Source organism: Parasteatoda tepidariorum, chromosome 1, assembly GCF_043381705.1.
Source record: "Parasteatoda tepidariorum isolate YZ-2023 chromosome 1, CAS_Ptep_4.0, whole genome shotgun sequence".
Taxonomy (NCBI): Eukaryota; Metazoa; Arthropoda; class Arachnida; order Araneae; family Theridiidae; genus Parasteatoda; species Parasteatoda tepidariorum.
The window spans coordinates 59,993,726-60,020,663 of record NC_092204.1 but is presented as its reverse complement, the minus strand read 5'-3'; the positions used below and the strand labels follow the sequence as shown (position 1 = coordinate 60,020,663).

At 29.1% G+C, this 26,938-nt stretch overlaps 1 protein-coding gene across 1 annotated transcript in view; it reads left to right on the top strand.

Annotated features, from left to right (window-relative positions):
• The window catches only part of LOC107454167 (dorsal-ventral patterning protein Sog-like), a gene marked incomplete at its 5' end in the record, with an annotated part of 95,390 nt that overhangs the window by 10,312 nt on the left and 58,140 nt on the right, over positions 1 to 26,938 (top strand). Inside the window, 1 exon segment of the mRNA NM_001323832.1 lies at positions 7,793 to 7,896. Within this exon segment, the coding sequence (NP_001310761.1) occupies positions 7,793 to 7,896 (104 nt within the window).

Below are 26,938 nucleotides of genomic sequence, written 5' to 3'. Positions count from 1 at the left end.
ATTTTACTTTTGTTTTTGGACCGGACCCTATTTGCACAAATTCATAAAAGCGGACCCTGGTTGAAAGAATGTGAGTATTTTTTTTCACAATTTCGCGAAAAACGCACCTTTCACAAAATGTCTGGACAGACCCCTGATTGAAGATAACTATATAAAATTATTTAAGAACATAGGAAAAAAATTATGAATGACTTTTTCCTTTTATCTACACGGAAAAAGACTCTGGTAAAATTACCATACTGATTTTAATGGCGTTTCTGGTGAAAAGACCTTATTTCTGGTAATAAAAACCAAAACCAGCTATATTTATAAACCATTGATTTGGTACATTTTCCATTCATATGGTAATGGTTTGTCTGAAATTCTGGTTTTAAAAATTATAGTTCTTGTTACCAAACATTTCGTAAAAAAATACAAAATTGAAAAGTAAATTTAACTGAATAAATGATTTGTATGTTATGCTCTGAGGTATCATGATAAAATTACCATATTTTATCACGTATTATAAAACCATATTTTATTGTTAATTGTACCAAAATTATTACTAAAGCGCTTTAGTAAAAATTAGGTATTTTAGTAAAAATTTTTGGTGTTTCCATAAAGCCAAAAACACTGTAAATTTTGCCATATTCTGGTAGTTACCTACTTTTTCTCAGTGTACCAGTTGTATACGCCTTTCTTACTTTTTAAATTAATCTCAATTTTTTTTAAAGAAGAGAAGAAGTTTATTACCTCCGAAATACATTGTTGTTTGAGTTTGGTGATTGTAACGAGTGAAAACAAAACCACTTATTGGAAAAATAGTCTAAAAATTCATATAACGCAATAAAATTTCAGCGGAATAATCGAAGAATAATATTGAAAAAGGAATCTTTTAACTAAAAATAAATATTAATACTATTTTATATTTTTTTAATCTGTCGTCTCAATTTTAGTTTCGACTATTAAAATATCTGTTTATGTTTTCGAAATCTCCGAATTTCTTTCATTTTATATTTTGACAGCTAGTTGTATAAATGGTTAAAAATATACATTATTAGAAGTAAATAAATCTTTTTAATTTTGCTATATAAATATTTTTCTTGTCGGGATTTTTCCGATTTGTTTCAGCCATATTTCAACTACATTTGTGTTGAACAGTATAGTTTGCTGCTTCAATTTAAATCATCATTTGCTTTTTAGAGAAACTAAATTATTTTTATTGAAGTCATTCCAGAAGTACTGGAACAACAGTTATTCTCACATAATTTCTCATCTTCATCATTTTATTTAATTTTTTTCTCATTTTTTATTTTAATATTTATTTTATAATTCTTCAAATAGGTCAAAAAACCGTCGAATGATATTATGCAATAAAGTAACCACTGTAGGAAGAAATAATCTATCTTAAAACATGCCAGGCAATCAATCAATCAATATGACGTAAAGAATTACCCGCGGAAATTACAGAACGAAACAAATATGCAGCTAATACGTCATTACATTACAGCCTCATTTAATCCCGATAAAAATTCCTTTCGAATTCCAAACTGATAGGGAAGTGTGTTTCTTATAATTCTGAAGATATTTGTATTCCAATAAAAAACTTGTTTGTAAATTGCTTGTTATTTCTTAGAGATAGTAAATCAATATCAATTATACAACGTTTTATTCTTCGTACGGGTAGTTTGGTGAAGTGACTGTTTTTCGGAATAAAACAGATCACCGATTGTGTGACCTGATAAAAAGACTCTTTTTGAAGTAGAAATTTGTGCTTTTTTTTCTGTTTAGTTTCATCTATCGTTTATATTAGCTATCATAGTGCACAGAGTTGCAGTGACTCAGGGAATAGAGTGCTTGCCTCTCAATAAGGTGACCCAGGTTGGAATCCCAGTGGTATCTGGTTGTTACGAATTTTGCTCCGGGCTCGCACCGATCACAGCGCTTGCGTAAAATATCCTCAGTGGTAGACGGAACATGGGTAAGAGTCTCTTTGCCACCGGGCCAACCAGGAGAGGTTTTCGGGATTTCCTTCACCATGTAACACAAATCCGGGTTAGTTACATCAAAAATTCCTTAAGAAGTCTAGTTTGTCCCAATGCTTAAACCAAGAGTTCCCTTATCTTCGCGGTTGGATTCAAAATTACAAGGCTACGAAATTGAGCTACGACAGAATTTATAAAATTTGAAGTACAACAGTGCACGCAATTTCAATAATACTATCAGAAGTTAACTCATTTTTAATGTTCTATCAACGGTAGCCTTGTGCAACCCGTGCTTGTGTTAATAAAATTTTAATCAATTTGTAAGCGTGTTTCAATTATTTTCATTATGTAATAAAAAAAAGCACAATATTCTCGTGCGTTATTGGCAAGCATGTCTGACTAATATATCAAAGATATTAATTTTTGATATGCTAAAATATCTTGATAGTTAACAAATTCATGAATATTTGAGCAATTTTAAAGTAAATCAAGGCATTCATTCAACTTGGTCTATAACCATCGTAGATTTATTTAAAATTAATATTTTATTCTAAGTTCCCCTTGCACTCACTATATTTCATTGCAATGTGAGTCATGACCTATTTTTATCAAGCGCAGAGTATAAGTTCCATGAAATTCAGTTATAGCACTATTTTTAAAGATTGAGAACTATAGACACTTCTGGCTCTATGGGAACACCAGAGAGCTCGGTAATTTTTTCCGACGCTCTTTGGTAATGATTTTGGGGAAATTAACAATAAAATATTGTTTTATAGTATGTGATAAAATTTGGTGAAAGTGGTAAAATTTAGTAACTTTATCATGATATTTTAAAGTATGGTACAAACACCATTTATTCGGTTAAATTTAGTTATGTATTTTTTACTAAATTTGTATCAATAAGATCTATAATTTTGAAAATCAGATTTACTGTAAACCGTTACAATATGAACGTGAAATTACCAAGTGATTGGTTTAAATACAGTATATTTTGGTTTTATTAACTAATTTTTTTTAAATTTTTTATTTACCAGAAATGTCATTACTGTATTTCTAATATTTCCAGAATTTAGAACGGTAATTCCACATTTTTTCCCCAATTTACTTCCCGTTCAGATACATATTGCAAACATAAGAAGGCGAACTCAAATAGAGACATATGAGAGGAAAAGACAAGTTCAATAACCAAATCAGTAAGTGTGCCTTACTGAATGAGTGAGAAAGAGTCAGTCTCTGTTCAAACTATCTGTGGCAGGTTTTTGATTCTTGATTTTCTACTTTTATTGGCGTCGTATTAAGATAATATCTTCCTATTTTCATTCTTATTCATTTGATATAAGACCGGTAGTTGCGACAAGGCTCGAATATTTATTTATTATTTTTATTTCATTATTTCAATGCAAAGAGGCCGCCTCTGGGTGGCGGTGTAAGCCCTGTCATCACTATGGCACACCCTTGCAAACGATTCCGGCCGGAGGGACCATTTACAAAGTGTATACTAGAGAGAAGTCGATGTATTTTTTTTTTTTTAAATTTATGCCAGCGATTTTTTTTATTAATGATATGAAATATGTTTTTTTTTCTTTTCAATAAATTATTCCTAATCTCATGAAAGGGAAGAAAAATTAAAAGATTCTCATATATCAGTTTTAACTGTGTGTTGTGCTGTAATTTTATTTTAAAATCGTAAAAGAAGGGAATCACATCATGGTAAATTATATACATTGAAATGTGTTTTACTCACTAGTAAGATCGAAATTTTGAAAATCAATGTATAATTTTCTGATTCATTTAAATTGGACATTCAAGTGCGTCAGTTTAATCTGAATATTTGATAGGAATTTCTGTTAATCTGCTTGAGTATAATTTAAATTTTAATATCTATGAATCAGAAAGTTGATAAATTGAAAATTGAAAAATAAATTGAAAATTATAAATGATGGTATCGTACTGTATAGTTTAGAATGAAGTTAAAAAGAAAATTAAGCTCGCAAAAAATTAGAAAATTTATATTATATTTAATTATATTTATTGGAAAATATCTGAAAATTGAAATATTTTTAAGATTGAAATATTATTAAAATTGAATTCATGATGATATTTTCAAATTTCATTATTTTAATAATTTAAAATCATTTCATAACTCTTAATGGAAACTACTGTTATGATTTTAATTATAAATGCTGTTTCAACAATCTGTAGTTTATTTATTTTTTTGTTCTTTGGCATTATCAGGTTCTTGCCTGATAATACCACGGTCAGTACCTAATCTTAACTTTATTAAGAAAAATATGGAATCTTTTTTTTCAAATTAATATTAAGATTAATTTTGAAAAAATAATCACAACATGAAATTGAACATGATAAAATCGATGCTTTACGTTTAAATTATAAACAGATAAAATTGTTCTCAATAGTATAAAAAAGTGCGAGTATTAATATTTAAAAAAAAATCGATGACTTATTAGCGAAAAGTTACATAAACTTTCCAAACTAATATTGTAAAATTCTTTAATTACTGTACACCTCGTAAAAAAAAGGGAAGCATTCATGCAACAGCCCTAGTGGGTCATGGGGATCATGAAGGTTAAGGCTTCCCAATTTCGTGACCAACGGCATGATTGCGACACTAGGGTCAGCATTGTGCACAGGCTGCCTTTACTTCCCAGACAGGCTAGTACCAACACCTCCTAGAATAAGGAGGTGTTGCTAGTACCCATTGATATGAAGTTGGTTGAACTTCAAGCCACCACTGGAGATCGAATCTCAGTTCTTCACAATGACAGTTCAGTGCCTTAACCACTGAGCCATCGCGGTTCACTGTGTGCACTCTAAAACTTCTAAAACTTAATTGTGTTAACTTTAAATTTCCTTTAAATCAATATAATTTGAAATATCAATGCAATATACATTTATCTATGTCTAAACTTTTCAAAATTCACTATGTTCAATTATTAATATTTATGAAAAGAAGTCGTAAAATGTATTTCTCCAGGTGAAACTTATTTAATTATTTAATTGATTAACTTGATATTTAATTGAAGTTTTTAATCTCAGTCTTTTTAACATTAAATTCCAAATAGTTAAGGAAATATCTTTTTTGAAAATTTTTTTAAAAATATATAGTTAATTGTGGATTCTTTGACGTGGGAAGCAACACTCCTCTTCTTTTTTTCTTTCTTCTTTTTTTGTAATTTAGTTCATTTTAATTATTACTTAAGCAATCATTTAAAGAGAAATATTAATTTTTTTCTGAACTTCAGCATATATAAGCAATTCTTAAGTATTAAAAATCTTTGTTGTATAGGTTATGTGCTAAATTTTATTTAGATAATCGCCATTTGTAAAATTGAATAATTTAAAAAATTTGTAGAAATGATCATCATATTAACAACTATTACTGAAACAAAACCTTTGTTATACGTTTCTGAAACGTCATTCGATCAAATACATAAGTTGGATTATTCTATAAAATAGTTTTTTTCCACACCTTATAGTTTAAATTGTTAAATTAATAAAAAATTACGATGAAATTTTGAATATATTGGTTTTCAATTTTACCTTGTTAAATTTTTTTTTTATCTCAGTATTTATTTTTAAATTTAATGTAATGTGGACTATTGTTTTAATGCAATATTTTGAAAACTATATTTTTCTAAATGAAATATATTGAGGACTTTTGGACTAACTTTTTATATTCAATATTCTGAAAATTAAATTTTTTAAATGTATCACACTGGGGACTAAATGAACTTCTTTTGAATGCAATATACTGAGGTGTCTCTATTTTTAAATTTCATAAACTTAGCACTGCACATTTTAAATGTAACATAGTGACTAATTTTTTTAAAATTAATATTCTGAAGACTACCTATTTTTATTTGTTATTTATTATACTGAGGACTACCTGATAAGCAAAAATAAGTTACTTTTTTATTCTAGCAGTGAGTGTTAAGCAATTATAAAATTTCCGCTATTGTCGATTGGCGAACTCTTTAGAATTCAAATACAAACTTATCAGTAATTATTATCCATATTCAACATCCAATATGTCACGAAGCCGTATGCAATGGTTTTAGAAATTCGACCTAATCTGTGCCCTTGACATCCGAATAGAATAGAGACTCTTTTTTTTTCTTCTTCTTTTTGTGACCAATTTTGTTCTTTTAAAACTTAGTGAGGAAGTGAGAGAATAGAGAGAACACTCACTTCAAATGATGAGGAAATGCCGAGTGAAGAGAAAGCAACTAGGAAAAGAAGGAGTAAAAAATAATTAATGAAAAAAAATTTGAAGGACGTGCTTTGTGTGACGTCGCAATCGATGGAAAGGGGGTATCACTACAGAGTAATGTCTCAATCGAAACTCCAGACTTTATTGTGAAATCAGTGAATTTAGTTACAATATTTTGGTACAGCTGGCTCAGATTTTTTTCTACCATAAGTACTTATGAATTAAATGAAGTTTTTCCATTGCCAAGTTTTTCTTAGGTGTTAACCTTTTCATTCTTATACCATAATAATACCATAATATTTTGTTCTTTAACTCCAGACTTTATAGTGAAACCAGTGAATATACGTTATAATATTTTGGGATAACTGGCTCAGATTTTTTTCTACCATAAGTACTTATGAATTAAATGAAGTTTTTCCGTTGCCAAGTTTCTCTTAGAAGTTAACCTTTTCATTCTTATGATGTACCATAATATTTTGTTGTTAACGTTAAATGTTAATGTTTTTGTTGTTATATTTTTAACTTCTTATTAGTTAATCAGACGAAATTGCAAGAAGAAATAGCTCATTAGAAATAGAATATATATAGAATAAAAAAAATATTTTTCGAAATATTTTTTGTTGTATTTTTAACTACTCATTTAAAGTATGGAAATTATGCAATATTTAATTGTATTTATTAATATTTATTGTGCAATATTAAAAAATATTTTTCTAAATATTTTTTGTTATATTTTTAACTACTCATTTAAAGTATGGAAAATATGCAAGTTAATCAGATGAAATTGCAAGAAAGAAACAATAGCTTTAAAAAAATAGAATATATTTTCTTGGTCCAATTTATTGATCCAATAGGACCACCCAAGTATTAATTAACTAGTGCAAAAACTTAATATGGTATAGACAAACTTGAGAAAAGAAGGCGAAATTTACAACTACATAATTCATGGTATGATACACATCAAAAGCTATTAATTGCTATCTATAACACTCAGAAACTAATAAGTTTCATTAGCCCATACTCGTTGGAGATTAGTATTTATTAAAGTGTGAAAAACTTAAAATAATTTTAATAAATATAGACATAGAGATTAAAATGCTGAGACCAAATAATAAATAAGTGAGGAAAACTGAGAAAGTGAAAGCTAACAAAATATTATGTTACCCTACTGCCGAATAGGATTTTTTAAATGATTATTTAAAATCATATTTTATTTAGTTTATGGTTATTATTTAAAAATAATTGTAAAATTTTTTTACTGCTCAAGAAAAATATCAATACACAAAGAACTGATTTCTAGTGTATCTACGCCTGCTGAAGGTTAATTGGTCAGCGGACCACTTAAGCCACGTGTTTGACACGCGTGATTTAAATTTTAACTTTTAGCCAAGTATATTTGGAAACTGATGAAAATCGTACTTCATTTATAAATATAATAAAAAACTAAAAATAAGATGGAATAAACTAATAAGTAAACTAAAAATATAATTTCTTGGAAAATAAAAAAACGTTTGAACTTGTCACGAATAAATTATTTATTTTTAATTATGCTTGTTTATAATATGTTAGATTATTAAAGCTAATTTTTGTTTTGCAGATTGTCAGTTTGGTAACAATACTTACGAACTGGAGGAGAGATGGAGGCCTGACTTGGGTCCTCCATTTGGCATGCTGTATTGCATGCGATGCGAATGTATACCGGTAAGAAAAACTTATATGTTTTTTTTAAAGCATGTTTTAAATACGCGTATTCTCTTAAGTTTGCAATATATTTAGCAAATAAACTACCTTGGTAAGAAATGAAGAATAATCAATAATACCTGCAAATGTTAAAATTTTGGGTATTTTATATAGTCTCATTTCAATTATACAGGAACATTTCAGGGAAAAAATATATATTTACTAATTTATTCTCCTCAGGGAATAAATTATCCATGCAATTGCAGTCATATCAAAGAAACTGACCAAATGTAGCCTTTCAACCATTCAACTGACGCTCATAAGGATGATGATAAAAACTATTTTATTAAAAAATTTATTTCAAATTTTGTTTATTCCTTTTAACCCAACAAAGTTATAAAAGTTGAGAAATATATATAAAATTAATTGAATGAGTTTATAAATAATTATATTTGAATTTTTAAAATTTGGAAAAGTTTTTTTAAACTGTTTTAGGTCTTATGTTTACTAGAATATTGATAAGTTCAAAAAGTGCTTAGAACCAAATCAAGTAAACATTCTTGAAAATATTAATATATTTTTTTTCAATTAAAAAAATAAATAAATTATCAATATCAGCAGAAAATTTTTATTATTAAAAACTGAAGAAGAGCAATATATTGGGAAATTTAAGCATTTTTTTTAAAGATAGCGATAATGAAAATGATATTTTTAAAAAGTTATTCTTGAGATATGTCGTGAATATCTTTTAAATATAGAATATACGATCATTATTGCCTAGGGTTTTATCGGTAACGATAATTATTAAAGCATTAATATCGATTATGAGAATATCGCTAGCAGTATAGATAACGATAATTATCAAGGACAGTAGTATTATTCTGAGTGGTCAAAATTACATTAGTAAAACAAAATTATTGACCGATGTGAAAATATTGTTATTCAATTATCACGATATGTGGTAACCAGACGATAATTCAATTATCAAATTTCCAGACGATCTTTCGCGATATTAAAATTCCGACGTCTCCCAGCTATAATAAAATCTCTCGATACAAAGCATACAACAAAGACTAGTTTAAAAAGGTGGAGAGTGATTATTTTAGAACCTATTATCTTTTACATTGGCATTTGTCTTGGGTGCTTTGTGGAAAGGGGCAGATTCTCTGCGGTTTATTTTTAAATGGCCATCATGCTTAAGTAGTAAGTACTATGTTTCTTAATAGAGCGTCTGATACACATCAAGCAGTTGTCAGCGATCGTATCAGTGCTTGCTGCGAAATAAGGCGTATCTCTAACAGACGTGCAGAAAATTTCGGGAAAACAAAAAAAGATTTGATGTTTTTTTCTTTTCTAAAAAAACAAAAAAAAAGCATTCACCTGTAATCGGACAATCTGGGAATAGACGAGATGGCAACTTTCCTAAACGTATTTTTTTTCTTTAGTAGTTCTTTGGATTTCTGCGTCTGTTAATTTTGTTTCAAGTTTATGTTTGTTTATAGTACCCTAATGTTCCTCCCTGATTGTACTAACCTCTTTATTCTAAGTCCAAAACATAACCCCCTCGTTTACTCTTTTCAAGGCATTTTAATATCATTTTAACGGTCTTGTTTTGTACATAGCACAAAATGTATTCACTGTCACTGTTACAATACATAGCACAAAATGTATTCACTGTCACTGTTACAATGGACTATTGGCGACGGTTTGGCAAACAACCCTGAGGACGACGCCATTACAATTTTGATCCTCCGCAGAGGGGATAACTCCTTCACTTTGGTAGTCCAACGACCTGAGCGTGAAGTCGAGTACTTTAGAACAGTTTAACGAGAATCGATACCACGCACTTTCAGTCCCTACGCAGGGTGATCAAAGTGATCACCCACCAGCCTACTGACAGCAGCCAGTGATGCTTGTTGTTACTCTTCTAAGATCAAGCAGATTAAATCATTTTAAATTTGATTAATCGCAGTGAGACAAAAGTATGGTTAAAACTGCCAGAATATGGTAAAATTTACCGTGTTTCTCGCTTAATAGAAACACCAAAAAGTTTGATAATTTTTACCGAAGCGCTATGATATTGATTTTGGTATAATTAGCAATAACATATAGTTTTATAATATGTGATGAAATTTCGCAAATTTGATAATGTACTATTTATTCGGTTAAATTTACCTTTCAATTTTGTATTTTTTACTAAATGTTCGTTAATAAAACTACATTTTTGAAAACCAGAATTTCCGATAAACAGTTGAGAAGAGAAAAATTACCCATTTTATAAATATGGTATTTTTAGGTTTTGTTACTAGAGTTATGGTCTTTTTATTATCAGAAAAGTTAATATGGTTGAAGCAAACATGCATAATAATATGATTCAAGCTTTTAAATACTATGGTTAATTGTTGAAACGATTTTTCCGAGGCTTCAGTAGTATGGGTAAAAGGATAACAAAATACGACAGCAATCTTATACTTACTTTTTTGTAAGAGAAAAACATTTAGTTTAGATTGAATATTAGTTAATTAAAATTTTTTCTTTAAAGATTTAAAAAGATTTTTACTAATCGCGTTTTTAAAGTGCAAAAGAAACTTTTAGAAAGAGAGTGTTTTTTTTCCTTATCATCAAACCTGGTTGTCACTATTTAGTTACTGTAATTAAGGTTTCTTAAAAATAACTAATGGCATTTTAAATACAATTATTTTTCATTTTAATTGTATTTTTCTTTGTCTTAGAACTTTATAATTGAATCAAGCATTTTGAAATATTTGCGTGATTCTGCTAATACTCACATCTTCTTTAGTTCATATTTTTTTCACGACATCTATGTTTCATTTCTTGAGTTGTGAAGTTTTTATAAAAATAATTCTAGTTTCCTCTTCCAGTTTCTAATATTTTGCTCCTCAATGTTTTTTTTTTCCACATTGTTATCAATACGATATAAAACTGACATGAGAGAATTTACAATGTCATTCTGATTCTGCCTATGTTTACATTTTGGTTGAATTTCAATTTTTTAAAAAAATATTTAATATTATAACTAATACTATTTTTTTAAATGCCTAGACCAGCAATGGCAAATCTATCACTCACGCGTGCCACTTATGTGGCAAGTGAGAGGCCCATTTTAAATTACTTTTATTCATTAACATTCAATGAAAGCAAAATTTAAAAAAAGGAGAATAAAAAATAAAAATACGAAATAAAAGAACGTATTCAATACTAGCAGCCACTACAACGTGGATTCAGAAAAAGTATTTTTTGGATGTCATTATGACCTTTTCTAGCACTTAAGGTTGAGCAGTGCTCCATCGTCTATTGTAAGGGAGACAGAATTTTTCTTGAGAAGTGAATAAAAAATACATACTCAATTAAAAACTATGAAAAAAATTGATCTCAATTGTAAATTTACCTGAGTGCGATGAATGATAGAATCCATAGTAAATTAAAAATTATGAAAAAAAAAATACTATAGTAAACTTGCACAATGGAATCTCAAGCGGAGTTTTCGTCAATTAATTCTTCATAACCAACTGCAAAAACCGCTTTGCTTTAGATTTAAACAAATCTTGTGTGTTATTAAAAAAAACAAGTTAGGACTCAAATGACATAAGCTGACAAGATTGAGCAACAGGTGTTGAAACACTAATTGGGATGAAATGTTTGTAGTTTTTGAATGTAAGCTTGTAGTATATATTAATTATAACGCATGAATGTATTTTTAAAAATAAAATCCTTACTTAGAGAAGCATTTTAAAAAGGGCACCTTTTTTAGGTTAAAAAAAATAATTAACTGTAAATAACACTGTCAGAATTTTCATTGTGAAATTATGGTATAGTAACCGTCAGCAGTCTGTTCATCTGATTAACCGTAAAGTTAATGATTCGAAACATATTTTACCATTACGGTATTGAAACCGTTTNTTGTGAAGGGTCCGTTTTTAAGTTAAAATATTTTGTGAAGGGTCCGTTTTTATGAAAAGATATTTTGTGAAGGGTCCGTTAACGGACCCAAATTTCTTCTAAACAGACCCCTGATAGTAATCTTGCACAATGGAATCTCAAGCGGAGTTTTCGTCAATTAATTCTTCATAACCAACGGCAAAAAACCGCTTTGCTTTAGATTTAAATAAATCTTGTGTGTTATTAAAAAAAACAAGCCAGGACTCAAATGACATAAGCTGACAAGATTGAGCAACAGGTGTTGAAACACTAATTGGGATGAAATGCTTGTAGCTTTTGAATGTAAGCTTGTAGTATATATTAATTATAACGCATGAATGTATTTTTAAAAATAAAATCCTTACTTAGTGAAGCATTTTAAAAAGGGTACCTTTTTTAGGTTAAAAATAAAAATAATTAACATTACACTGTCAGAATTTTCATTCTGAAATTATGGTATAGTAACCGTCAGCAGTCTGTTCATCTGATTAACCGTAAAGTTGATGATTCGAAACATATTTTACCATTACGGTTTTGAAACCGTTTATAACTGGTGTGGTTAAAAAACCGTGAATACAAAACTATACGGCTTTGTAACAGCTAGCATAGTTCCTAAGCCATAAAAATAAAAACATGAATGGACATAGGAGGTCTGTGGGTGCCGCGCCATTTGTGCGTGAATGATAATTTCGTATTCTAATAGTCTAATTGAAGAGTGGGGAACCTTGGAAACTCTTTATGTATTGAAAGGATGGAAGAAATATTATGGTATTAACGCTGGGATTCGAATCCCTGTTTAGCCGGTCATGATATTGATCGATTAGCTCTCTTAGCTACAGTATGCACCCAGCTACACAAATCGGCTTCATAAGGTGGGCGAGGATAGAATTCTGCTTGTTAAACAACAATATTCGGTAAAATCAATCAGTAAATGAATGATTCTTCTTACACTTAAGTGTTTGAATATCATCTTTTTTATGGCCATTTTACTGCTTTGGTTGAATATAGTAAAATAACAATTAAATAAGTTGTTATTTAACCATTTTTAACAGTGCGCACTTTGTATTGGTAAACTCAATTTTACGCATACAAAATTAAAAACATTAACATAAATCACTTTGATTTTACTACTTACGGTATCTTAATATTATACTGAAATATTCAAAATGCCGTTTATTTGATTTCTATTTGAAGCGAGTTAATATATAACTAAACAAATTTAGTTACATAATGTAATTCTATATTTTGAAATCAAAATAATAGTAGCTTCAGTATTATTTTAAAAAGGAAATATTTAAGTGATTTTCTGAACGAATAAAAATAGTGAACCGTAATTTAAACGGCACACTAATAGAAAAAGGTTTGCCATCTTTGGCCTATATTTTTAGAAAGAAGATGTCTTTTTTTCCCCTATCTTTTAAAAGCGGAAATCAATATCACTATTTCATTGCTGGTATTGTTAAAGTTTCGCTCAATTAGTTCCAGTTTCCTGTAATAATTAATTTTTTCCCCTTCAAATGCTTAAACTTTCAGAAAGAGCGTGTGCTAAACATGACGAGTCTAATTTAAGGCTGTTAAACAGCAAAAGAATGAATTACTGCACGAGATAAATAAAAAAAAATCTTCATTTCACGGAGGTCGCTTTCGTTCCGAAATAGTACTCCCAAATTCCGATACTCCAGACTAGACTAGACTGAAATAGCATCCAGAGATTTGACAGAGCATACATTAGACGTTTGGAGATCGAATGAAAATAAAATGTTGCAAATCTGAGATGTCACGTTCTTTTCTCAGTAATATTAGTACAAAAATGTCGAGGGTTTTTGAAGGCGCCGTCGTATTGCCTTATTTATTTGTTCAGCTCATTCTTGCGCACCGCGAATTTCATTAAAATTTCCGTGGTTTCGGTGGTTAGAACATTGCATGTTATTTATCAGGAATGAATGGATTTGCATTATTATTGTTGTCATATTCTCTTAAAATTGATTATTAGGAATCCGGAATATTTTCTGCCCATTCAATTAATTATTTCTTTATCACAAAATTGCGGTGATAGTAATTTCTTTGAATCAGACGAGGTTACCTCACTTGTTTTGCGGTACTTTCGCTGATTATTTTGTAAATGCTGTTTCAACCCAGCAATTCGTATTACTTAAGTTCATTTTTTCTTCAGTTAACAATTTCTGAAAAAAATATTTCAAATTTTTGATATTCATGTTGTGTTAATTGGTTTACGTTTTTAGAGTTATGATCATACGCTATTAACCTTAATTTTTTTATATTTTTTTTAATAAACCCTAATTTCTTATAATTCTGAAATATATTTTTATTGAAGTGCTTTTTTAGTGCTTAGGAATCGTGCCATTTTAGTTTGCGTCATTTTTTTAAATATTATTGTTGATAAAACATTGTTTTACATTGTTGATAAAAAATTAAATTTACCAGAAAGGACGTGATTGTTGAAAAAATGGAATCAGAATTAGATTAATGAGGAAAAAGACCCTATTGTCGATTTTTTTGTGTCACATTTATCTGGCATATGTCATTGTGGAAAAATTTCTATGTCGATATGTTTCTGTTCGATAATTTTGTTTATTTCTAAGCCAAATTTGTTTACTTGTGCAAAATGACGAAATATTAATGACAAAAGATGCTATTGTTAAAATTTTTTTTTCAATAATATTTTTTTGGTATATTCCATTGTTGAAAAAAATGTATCCAAATCTTGTTACGTGCCTTTACTTGTGAAAAATGATTTTTTTTTTTTAAAAATATGTTTAAATTTACATTTTAGTTCATTCTGAAATGTGTGCGTGACAAGTTGTGACTTTGATAATTTTTTTTTAATAATTTTAAATATCGCACCTTATCAATCAACTTATATAAATACGATTAACTTATATACTTTGCATTAATTTGAAAACTATTAAGCTTGAAATAAAAAGGCTAGCTCACTTAATCTATATTTCGAAACTGTCATAGATTTGAAAAAATACTAACCGCAAAAAACATCAATCATAATCGCTCTTTGAGGTTTTACTCATCGTCATTTATACGAAATTCGAATTATGTCAAGGTAAAAGATTAACCGGTCAAAACATTTACTTAAAATATCCATGTTTCATTTTTCTGGAATGTTTCCGATTGGATTTAAACTAAACGAATTATGTTTACGTCATTTAATGTTTTTTTTCCTTTTCATTCCCACTACAGTTTTTTTATTTTCAAAATTAAATAAATGTTTCTACATCTTCACAATTTTAAACTGTCCATATAATGTTTTAAAACTTCGTTTCATATATTTATATATTCTGACTGGTTGTTGTTTATTTCCTCATGTTATTATTGAGTATCGTTACGCGTTAAAGGCATTATTTTTATTTATTTTCTCACAAAATTCTGCGGTACATAAACATTTTTATTTAGGATTCACATTTAAACTCAGGGGTCTGTCCAGACATTTTGTGAAAGGACCGTTTTTGTAAAATTGTGAAAAAATTAATCGTAAATTGTGAATATAATATAAACGTTAAGTCACATTCTTTCAACCAGGCTGCGCTTTTGTGAATTTGTGCAAATAGGGTCCGTTATTGCAAACAAACTTTTTCAAGGAGTTTTTAAATTGTAAAGACATACAAGATTATGCTCAACACTGTAAAATTATAATTAAAAAAATTAAATTTTAAAAAATAAACAGCAATTGCAGCTACTAAATTAGCGATGCAACATATAAATATTTGGTATTTAGCCCATACTGCTGAACGCAGAATATTCATTTTGTACGAATAAAGGTAGAAGTGTCTGCCGAAGACAAAATTTAGTTCGTTTGCGTCTGTCTTTCTCCCCCCTTCTTCCTGCGAAGGGTTTATTCGATTAACAAAACAATAATTAAGATAAACAAATTTGTGAAGGGTCCGATTAAAAGATAAATAATTTTGTGAAGGATCCGTTTTTAAGTTAAAATATTTTGTGAAGGGTCCGTTTTTAAGTTAAGATATTTTGTGAAGGGTCCGTTTGTAAGTTAAAATATTTTGTGAAGGGTCCGGTAACGGACCTAAGATATTTTGTGAAAGGTCCGTTAACGGACCCAAATTTCTTCTAAACAGACCCCTGAAACTGAATGATGCAGTTGATCGTAAAAACCTGTTAAGGGGGTTCTATTAATAAATTTAATAATTTATGTGTCATATATCGTAAAAACTAGCTTGTAAAAATTCAGGATCGAATCTGATATACCGTAATTTCTACAGTAATGATTACCATAAAATAACTGAATCATTCTAACTAAGTAAATATTACTGAAAAAATTGCGATGTAGTATTTTACGGGAAAAATAAATTTTACAATGAAAATGGGTTGCACGGATGATGCACCCAAAGTGCTGGTATTTCATACTGAATTGATCCAGTATTTTTTACAGTATGCAATGACTACGACGATGCTGCTCTAAATCTTTCAGGTATCAGATAATGACGAATTCTGCCCTATGATGATTTATCAAAGCATAGGAAGTTAGTAACTATAATAACCCTATCAGCAATTTTGTGAATTTTTAAGCAAAAAGAGTTTATCTGCTTTTATAAGGTTTATTGTTAAAAATTGTTTCTGTAAATATTCAATTAGTTTTTATTTTAAATTCGGCAAGGTCAGTCATTTAAACAGAAAACGATGCAAAGATTATTATAATTTTTAAGATTTTCGAATCCCTAATCGCGGTTCGTCTCCCGATTTTCTAAGGAATGGTCCTTTTGCATTAGATTCTGCTGTAACCATTGAATGGACTTCTCGTCTCGTACGAAAAAGAGTTCGGCTGATCAGCAGGAGCTGTCAAGAAACGCCTTCCGCTCATGTGAGCTTCTCGTAAAGGAATTGAATGGGTATAAGTGGTGTAAGTCTTCTGCGCTGTTCCATTTGGTTGTATTATTTGTTTTGAAGCGACATTCATTTTTTGTTTCATTATTCATTTGACACGCATTTTTTGTTTACTGATTTTACAGATAGCACTAAAATTTTAAAAACTTATTTCTGTAAAGTACTTTAAGTAATAAAAATTCTCATTTTTTATTAAAAAAAAATATATGTAGTAACTATTTTCTGTCGGAAAAAAAACGTAATTTTTATCAAAAAAAATAATAATAAATAAATAAATATTATTCGAAAACAGGGTGTCCAATCGTGCAAACTACAAATGTTTCAAGGATGGCATCGAAGTTTGACCCTTTTCTTAGATTTGTTTTCAGGGGTCTGTCCAGACATTTTGTGAAAGGTCCGTTTTTCGTGAAATTGTGAAAAAATTACTCACATTCTTTCAGCCAGGGTCCGCTTTTACGAATTTGTGCAAATAGGCGTTATTGCAAAAAAAAAATTTTTTCAAGGAGTTTTTAAATTGTATAGACATAGAAGATTATGCTCAACACTGTAAAATTGTAATTAAAAAAATTAAATTTAAAAAAATAAACAACAATTGCTGCTTCTAAATTAGAGATGCAACTTTTGATATTTAGCCTATACTGCTGAACGCAGAATATTCATTTCGGACGAATAATGGAAGAATCGTCTGCCGAAGATAAAACTTAATTCGTTTACATCCATCTTTCTTGTTTTCTGTATTCGATTAACAAAATAATAATGAAGATAATCAAATTTGTGAAGGGTCCGATTAAAAGAAAAATCATTTTGTGAGGGGTCCCTTTTTAAGTTAAAATATTTTGTGAAGGGTCCGTTTTTAAGTTAAAATATTTTGTGAAGTTAAGTTAAAATAGTTAAGTGAAGTTAAGTTAAAATAGTTAAGTGAAGTTAAGTTAAAATAGTGAAGTTAAGTTAGGTGAAGTAAAGTTTTGTGAAGTTAAGTTGAAATATTTTGTGAAAATATTTTAAGTTAAAATATTTTGTGAAGGGTCCGTTTTTAGGAAAAGATATTTTGTGAAGGGTCCGTTAACGGACCCAAATTTCTTCTAAACAGACCCCTGGTCTTCTTTACTGTCTAATATTTAATTTAAAACTTATCAGTCGTGCTAAACAAACGACACTTGTCGGCAACGCAATTTCTATTTACATTAAATTAGTGGCATAAAAAAGTACCGGTAAAAATGTAAAATGTTGAAAATTTTAATGAATCGGGAAAAATATATTTACCTCTTAGGGATCTGTTTAGAAGAAATTTGGGTCCGTTAACGAACCCTTCACAAAATATCTTTTCATAAAAACGGACCCTTCACAAAATATTTTAACTTAAAAACGGACCCTTCACAAAATGATTTTTCTTTTAATCGGACCCTTCACAAATTTGTTTATCTTCATTATTATTTTGTTAATCGAATAAACCCTTTCCAGGGCAGAAAACAAGAAAGATGGATGTAAACGAATTAAGTTTTGTCTTCGGCAGACGATTCTTCCATTATTCGTCCGAAATGAATATTCTGCGTTCAGCAGTATAGGCTAAATACCAAATATTTATATGTTGCATCGCTAATTTAGTAGCTGCAATTGCTGTTTATTTCTTAAAATTTAATTTTTTTTAATTATAATTTTACAGTGTTGAGCATAATCTCGTATGTCTTTGCAATTTAAAAACTCCTTGAAAAAGTTTTATTTGCAATAACGGCAATATTAGCAGAGCCGGAAATGACGTACACGAACGCACTTCTGACTATTCATAGATAGTTTGTAATACCGGTTTTATGTGTTTTTTTTTAAATAATGTACACGAACTCATCCATACACATTAATTCAAACGTGAATAAGCTTTTGTAACTCTGGAGCAATATTAAGAAACCAATTTGTTGTTAGAACAGCGTGTTTGTTAAAACTAACGGAAAAATGGGAATGTGTAACTCTTGTCTTTAGTTTATATTTTTATTCAATACCGCCTATTTCAAATTAATTTACATTTATTTTATGAACCATCGCCTTCCACTTACTAAATAGTTTTCGCTTAGCACTAGTATTACCTTACGCCATTTTTCTTCCATATGGTTTCCGAGATCTATCTATGCTCCCGAGCTTCCTTCCTCCCCTTTCCGAATAATATGAATCAATAAAATCCCATTCCTTCTCCTGTCTTTCTGATTAGACGGGGGGAGTGAGATGATTTTTCCCTTCTACCCCTAGAGAAAGAGGGAAAAACAAATTTACCATTATATTGAAAGATATGGGAAGAAGAATAGATAGAGTGGTCAATGACCTTCTTCCGCCAGGAAAGCAAATTTTGAGACAAATTAGGAAAATATATTTCATTTGTAGATGCAGATCCATCTCTTTTATTGTTTCAGTTCTACTACTACTCTTTCCTATGTCATAAAATCCATATTATTCTGAGTAAATTATGTTGATATTACCGTAATTTTTACAGTTATATTTCTTTAACTAGTGTGATTCAGTGATTTTACAATAATTCTTTAAAAATTACGGTGTTACAATGTCAGGTAAAAATGGATTTTACGGTAAAAAAAAAATAAAAAAGGAAAAACACCAGCATTCTCAGTGCCGGTGTCCGGAATCCTTCACAGATCCAGAATTGTTTACAGTGTTGAAACAAAGACCCATTTTTAGGCGCCAGCATATGTTTGGAAGAAAAAGTAGCAGCATATTTTTTTAAAGGAAATTAAGCTACGACAATTATAATTTTCACTTTATTATCTAACTATAAAATAACATGATCAGGCGTGTTATTTACAATTTTCATGCGCCGACAGTTAATTTATGTTCAAGTTTTGAAATACAACAATCTTTAAATTATGTTTAGGAAATTTTATTTACCGAAAATATTCATTTTTTGAGAATTAAAATTAAAAACATGTTAGAATTCTTTAAAAATATAATAGGGCGTCAGCATCGATTCTTTTAGGCGCCGTGGTGACTGGTCGTCTGGGTTATGTGGATCCCTGATAATTATAATAATACGCAAAAAAGTAAAGCCTTTCCTTCATTCTTCTAAGGTTGTCAGTACAAATATTTTATTCTACAAAACTAAACATAACATTTTGAGTACTGACAAACTATTTCTTGAAAAAGTTTATCATATCAACTTTTTAATAACGTGAAAATATAACAATCAACGTGTGGTATTTTGACTTTTTTTTTATGGCGAGTGTAAAATAAGAAAGAATGTAGTTTGGATAAGTTTTTGGGGGTAGCAAAAACAATAATTTATAAGAAAAAGGATCTGTTTTTCGCAAAAAAGTTTCTGTTTTTCACAAAGTAATTTACCATGGTTCATATTTGTCAGAAATCAACTATTTAATTATAAGAAGTAGCAATATTTTATCATAGTAACTAGCGAAATGAATAAATAGCGGATTTGAAATTTGGGCAATATTTATTCGACTGTTGCTTTGTTCTATGTTCATAATTACGGAAAAATAAAAGAAATATATTTAACAAAATTGCTGCGAAGTTGCTATTAAATATTACCTTTTTCCCGTCTGAAAGTAGGAAACTTTAAACTGTTCATTGCAGATAATAATTACATGCTCAGGTACAAATTATGTAAAATGTACACTTTGTTGTTTGCTATGTAAATGTACCTTTTTTTTAAAATCAATTTTCATTTGCTTAATAGTATTAATTTTCTAACAGTACATTTTGTAATGTTTCGGTAAATATGATACCGTATTTTGTTCTACTATATTTCTTTTCTTTATACTTCCCTTGCAAGTTTAACACCCTGATCTGTTATGAGCATTTCTCTAAGAATCTTTTCAAAGTGTTTTTTTTTTCTTCCTGTGCTTATTAAAATGGAGATAAACAAAAATTAGAATTTCTTTCAAATAACAATAATTATGTAAAAAAAAAAAGGTGCTCTTGTATATTTGTATTTGGCATTCGTTTCTTTATCATAACATACCTCTTTTCTTTCTGTAACTTAACAATTTTCTTAACACTTTGAACTTGACCTCGCAACGGCTGTCCTTGTTTTGTGTATTCCCAAACAAAACTCGGATAAAATTTAAAAATAATGTCGGCCGTATCAACTGGTCGTCTAATTTGATATTCACGAAATAAGAGAGACTCCTATGTGCCGCTTGATGAATGTCTTAGAAAATGAGCAGACTTTTAGCCTTGACCTTGAAATCTGAGAAAGTAGCAGTCCGATTTGTTCAACCGGCCTTGCCGAGAAAACAAGGGTGTCAGACAGAATAACACCCGAGACTAATTCGGTAACTCGAGATGAAATTTTTTCTTTCTTTTCTTTTCGTATTAACCCTTTACACTCGAAGGTCGATTCCGCTCTCTCTCATCTAATAGCTTCAAGATTGCCAGTTTCATATTAATAAAATAAAAGAAGAAAAAAATACCTTGTCTGCTTGATTAATATTCTCTTTTGGGGATTTGATGATAGATAAATTAAATAGCAATAGCCCGTATGTTTATTTACTATAGTTAGTTTTTCTTTCTGTGTTGGAAACATCTTGAAAGTGTCACACATGCGCAGTGATTATGTGACATACGCAGTTTACGATTAGGATTGTAGAAATAGCACCGGTGTTTCACCATTGGTTTGCGGCAAAAGATATAGTTAACTTTTTAACATGTTATTTTAACGTTTGGGACATAAATAAGTATCCGTAAAATGCATTTTTCATTTCATTTTTAGTCAAAAAAGTGAAATTATTTCACATTTTCTCACGTCTTAATAAGCATTTTATTAAAATTTTTTTTTCTTTTGTGAATATTTGAAGATTTTCGTATTGTTTACATGTGTTCAGGTAGGAAAGTGTTTCCCAAACTGTACCCTTTCTAAATTTTTTCGTAATGCTGTGTACCACGAAAAAAAAATTATATAATTTCTTAAAAAATATGTTTTTTTTTCTTTTTTGGAACAAAGGTTTGTTAATAAGTTGTTTTGCATCAGTGAGAAGGATGGTATTGTTTTTGCTGTGATAAAAAATTTTTAAAAATCACAACTGGCTGTTGACACCACTAATTATTAACTGTTAACTCTGAAAATAATAGCCAATAGAAAAATACGCAATCGCAAATTTTCATGACTAGCTTTGTTTCTAAATAACATTTTTTTGAAATTTTTGTTTGTTGCAAGATATTTCGCATAAGAACGTGCACCCCCGCTAAACTGTACCCCGCTAACTGTACGCGTACCTCTCGGCGAACGCGTACCAGACTTGGGAAACACTGAGGTAGATAAAAGTTGTGATTTAAAAAAAAATCGGATTTTTTCAAATTTAAATGATGTTTTTATTACATTATTTATCAATCAAGGTTATGATAAAGTGTGTACTATTATTCAATCAAGGTTATAATAAAATGTTTACTATTATTCAAAAACACGTATGTATTAGTTAGTAATAACTCTTTCTAACTAAAATTATTATTTAACTATTACGAATTAGTCACTGAATAAATAAAGTCATAATTACTTTTGTTCTAATATAATTTCCTCATAAATTAGACGTAATTTGTAAGTTAGACATCAAATGAATAATAAATTAATTCAGATTGGAAAACAAAAAAATCAATTATTCTAAAGTCTTGTCTAATATGTCTTTCTTCATTAATTATGTATCGAAATCTCGCATTTAATAAGTTTAAAAAGTACTTGTATATGAATAAACATGAAACTAAAGAGGTATAATTGAAATATGTGTATTGAAAAACAAATTGTTTTATTTACAGCTATTTAAAAAGTGTTGTTTTTGACATAAATGAATGATTACTAAAAAATCATGTGATTGAAATGAATAATTTAAAAAAAAGTGATTTAATTCATGTTAACCCTGCACATATTATCTTATGTTTTACAAAGGTTATTTAACAAACATCATTATTACCTTTTTTCTATTATCATTCTGCTACTGAATGAAGATCAAAAATATGAAACTGCCAATTCACATTGCTATTATTCCAATTACCTTGTTTACAGTCGAGTTTTAGATCGTTTGATGTCGTAAGTCCAGCAATTCTTAGTTCTTTAAGTTGAATGACTAAAACATTATTATTTAACAGGGGTGTCTATACCCCCAAAGCGTTTGGCCTTGGGGGATGAGCACCCCCTCAAATTTCAAAACTCTTCCCTCATTTCCGCAAACAACCAAAATATAAGTAACTACTATAACCAAAAGATAAAACTTTTTCTACTGTCCTATTAATACATTATTTTTTTTTATTTAAAAGACAAATTTTTAGCTGTATCTCAGAGAAACACAAGCAGTTTTAAGTAATGGGTCACAAAAACTACTAAATGTGAGAAATACTTAGATTCTATTGGAAAGTAATGATAAGAAGTTACATTATCTATAATTAATATTTTGCTCCTGAGAAAATTAATGTGAATAAATTTAAACAATAATACTTATTAGATCAAATTTTGATAAATTTATGTAGGCATTGGCATACAACAAAAAATATAATGTAAATTTACATTCATCATAAAAGAATAATTCATATCCTTTTACTATAATTCAGCACAGTATCAGATTAATATGTTGACTGTCACTAAAATTTTTGAATTATTTATTTATTCATTTTATCTACTTGCGTAATTTTCTTTTCCTCTCATTTAGTTTATTCACAAATTTATAAGCAGTTATATTTCTCTGCAAACTCTGAACTCATTGCATAAATTGAATTTTCATAATGAAACTAAAATTATCAAATTCTGATACTTTTAGTTTCATTAAAAAACTGTAAACTAGATCAGTAACTTTCTGCTGCACTTTTTCTTTTATATTTTTATAAATTTTTTAGACATTTCAGGGGCCAAGTTAGAGGCTTTGGGGGACAATTTTAGCTCACAGGGCTTGAGTTGTGCAGTCCTACCATATCTGATCTCTGTTAATTAAATTCATTGTTAGAAATATTTTGTTCAACAATATTTTCAGAAGACAAAATTAGTATTGTGGGAAATAATAATTGGGAAAAAAGAGAGAGTCCCTTTACGATCGTCGTGGCAATGCAAAATTAACACATAAACTGGTGGTGATGTTTTCTTTGAAAATTTTATCAATTTAACAACCCATTCCATTAAGAGCATCGAGCCCTTAAATGATTCTTCATTTGTCAAGAATTTTCTTTAAAAATTTATTTATAATACAAGAATTCGTTTGAAATGTGTGTAAAGTAATTTTTAAAATTTTATGTTCATATTGTTTAAAATTATTTCCTTTAATAGTATATTCTCATATATAAGGTATCAATTAATTAGTAATACTCTCTTAGGGTGTTAATCTTATGATAAGCTAAAAATATTTACAAAAATGATGAAATATTTCATCACATTATAAAATTTAAAAAAAAAAAAATTAAAAAAAAAAACGTTATTTTTATGTGATTTTCATTTCACAATAGGATAAGTGTAATTATCGGTATTAGAAAACATTTACAGCTCATATGAGAGTAAAAAATAAAAGTATTAAAAAGTATGAAATATGAGATGTCCTTTCCTCAAATTTCAAACTATTAACACTATGTTAATCGTATGTTAATAAATTTTTAAATAATATTTGATTAATGCTAAATTTCTGGTCTCGTTGTTTAAATCCTAGGGTTTTTTCTCCTCTTTTTATTTTTTTCCAGGCCGTTTTCCCAGCCGTTTATCTGTGAGATTAGATACTAATTCTCAAGCATGACCGGAGACTATTTAATTTAACTTCGTTTAACGCATTCTTCGTAAAACAATTTGTGTTTATTGTTCTTAACTGTTAACATAATCCTAAAACAAGGGAAGTAATTCGATATAATTTTTCAAAATTCACAGAATTTTTGTTTTGCTTCTAACTCTCCCTCTTCATTATGTTCGGAAAAATCTTTTTCTACTGTCCTATTCAGATTGTTTATGTCGTCAATACTTTCCATTTATTTAAAAATTGATGCTAAAATTTTATTATTATACCAAAATGAAGTATTTTACTCTTTATGTACTCAGATTACACCAACTCCCATCTTCTTTGAAAAGATACTTGTAATAAGCTGCAGTTACAATAAATTTTGATTTTTAGCGTAAAATTTGGATTTGTTTTGAAAACTCCATATTTTTTTCCGCTTTTATAAATTATTGGAAAAAAAAGCTTGTCGTCCAAGAATAACTTCTGCCGTTAAAAACGTTTGACTCTCTCAATGGCTTTGAAAACAAGCTTCGGTTTGTTAGTTTAAACTTTCTTAGTTAGTTTACACTTTCTTTCTGTTAGTTTACACTTGTTAGTCGTGCACACTTTCTTGCAATTCTGAGCTTCGTACTCCTAAGCGTTGTTCTAAATCTTTGAATAGATCTTTCAGTGAGAGTCCGAATTTTAGCTCAGTGACTAAGTGCGATTGATTCAAAACTTTCTTTTCCTTGATATTTAAATAAACCAATGTTTTTTAAATTGCTCAAAATTTATTTTTCTAAATTTTTAACCTGAAGTTTCCTATTTATTTTTTTTAAAAAATAAACTACTGATGTGTGATGTTGCGAACTCGAGTGTAAAAAATATATTCCAAGTTGTTATTTTAAAATTATATCGTTACATTGTAATTATTTACATACGCATGCATGCAATAACAAATAAAAAAAAAAGTTTTTTTTTTTGCTTACATAAAGCTCTTTCTGGGATGACCTTTGTTCGTTTTTTTAACATTGCGATAACATTATTTTAATAAGTTTTTTCGTAATGTTAATTTTTCTGTTTTAAATTTTCTCAACCGCAATACATATTGTATTAACCATTTTATTATCTTTTGAAAAAAAAAGCTGGCATTTATGTTAACTGTCACTAAAGCAAATTCTTTTTCAGTAGCTTTTCGTTTATGACTACGCCCGTATACTTTTTTGCATAAAAATGGACTCGCGTTCTTTCACTGGGCGTCTTCATGGGACAGACCGAACTGTAGGTCGTCTAAGGGTGGTTTTTCTGTCAGAATTCTTCATTTTTATATTCCTGCTTATTCTTTCTCTTTTTTTTATTTTACGAACATTTCAGTTCTATTCAACTGGCCTGGAATGTAACCCTTTGCGGCGACGGGCGATGAAGTATTAGTAAAATTCCTCACCGATCTTTTTTTTTTTTTCTAATTTTTTTTCAATGTAACGTTTCTTATCAACACGACATGAAGAGTCGTTTCAAATTTGTAGAAACGGTGTGTGTCTCCATGTTGTTAATCGCTAAAGTTTAAATTTTTTTCCCACCTTGTTCCTGCTTCAGACATTTAATTTTTTTTTTCGCTTTCGGGAATGGAATTCCTTTATGAATGCAGTTATAGGCTTTTATTAAATTAATTCCTCATTTTTTTTCGTTAAAAGTAAAATGTTACTTAAAAAAAATTATGTCGAATTTTTTTTTAAAATCGAAAATTGTATTACTTGATTAAAAACTTAATTCGCTTCAAAAGTATACAAATAGGAAATAACAGTCGGCATGTTTAAAGCGCTCGAATAAAGATGCCCATTTTCCAGACGTGAATGAGAAAAAACTGGCAACATCTGGCTAGTCTTGAAAAGGGGTGCATATTTTTGAGCGCTTGAAACATGTCTCTCTCTTAAGCAAGTTTCTCTCTTGAAACAGTGGTTCCTAGACAGGAGTGAATTTCCTAGTTTAGATGAGGGAAGTCCGTTAGAATATTCTCGGTTATACTGCAGACACTTTTGTATTGCTAGAAAAGGAATTTAGGATATGATTTCCGGAAATCTTTGACCAGAAGTTAAATTTAGATTGCCTTTTAAAAGAGTCGTTTTTCTTAAATTAAAAAATTTTTTCTTTTGGCGTTTTACGAAATGAATTTTTTGCACTGAATTTCTTTCCATACACACATAAAGATAGATATATGTAAGACGCATTTAAAGTGAAATCAAAAGACAACGGAAGATTATTTTCATTTGTGTCTACTTATTTTTGCGAGTCGGGCTTCTGAATAGGGTACTTGCAACTCGAGAAGAAGTTAGATTTAAATCAGATTTAATTGGATACCTGTATCGACGTCACGCGTGTGTGTCGATCTTAATTGGCTGCTGAATCAACAAATACCATGATTTACGTACAATGACGTCACTTGCTGGCATCCAATTAAGCTACAAATTAAAATAACTTGTTAAAGAATTAAATTTACTTCTGAATGAGTATTTTGTCTTTGCATGAGCTATTCCGTGTATCATAGCATTACCCAGTAGAAAAAACAATCAGAGGCGCCTTATTAA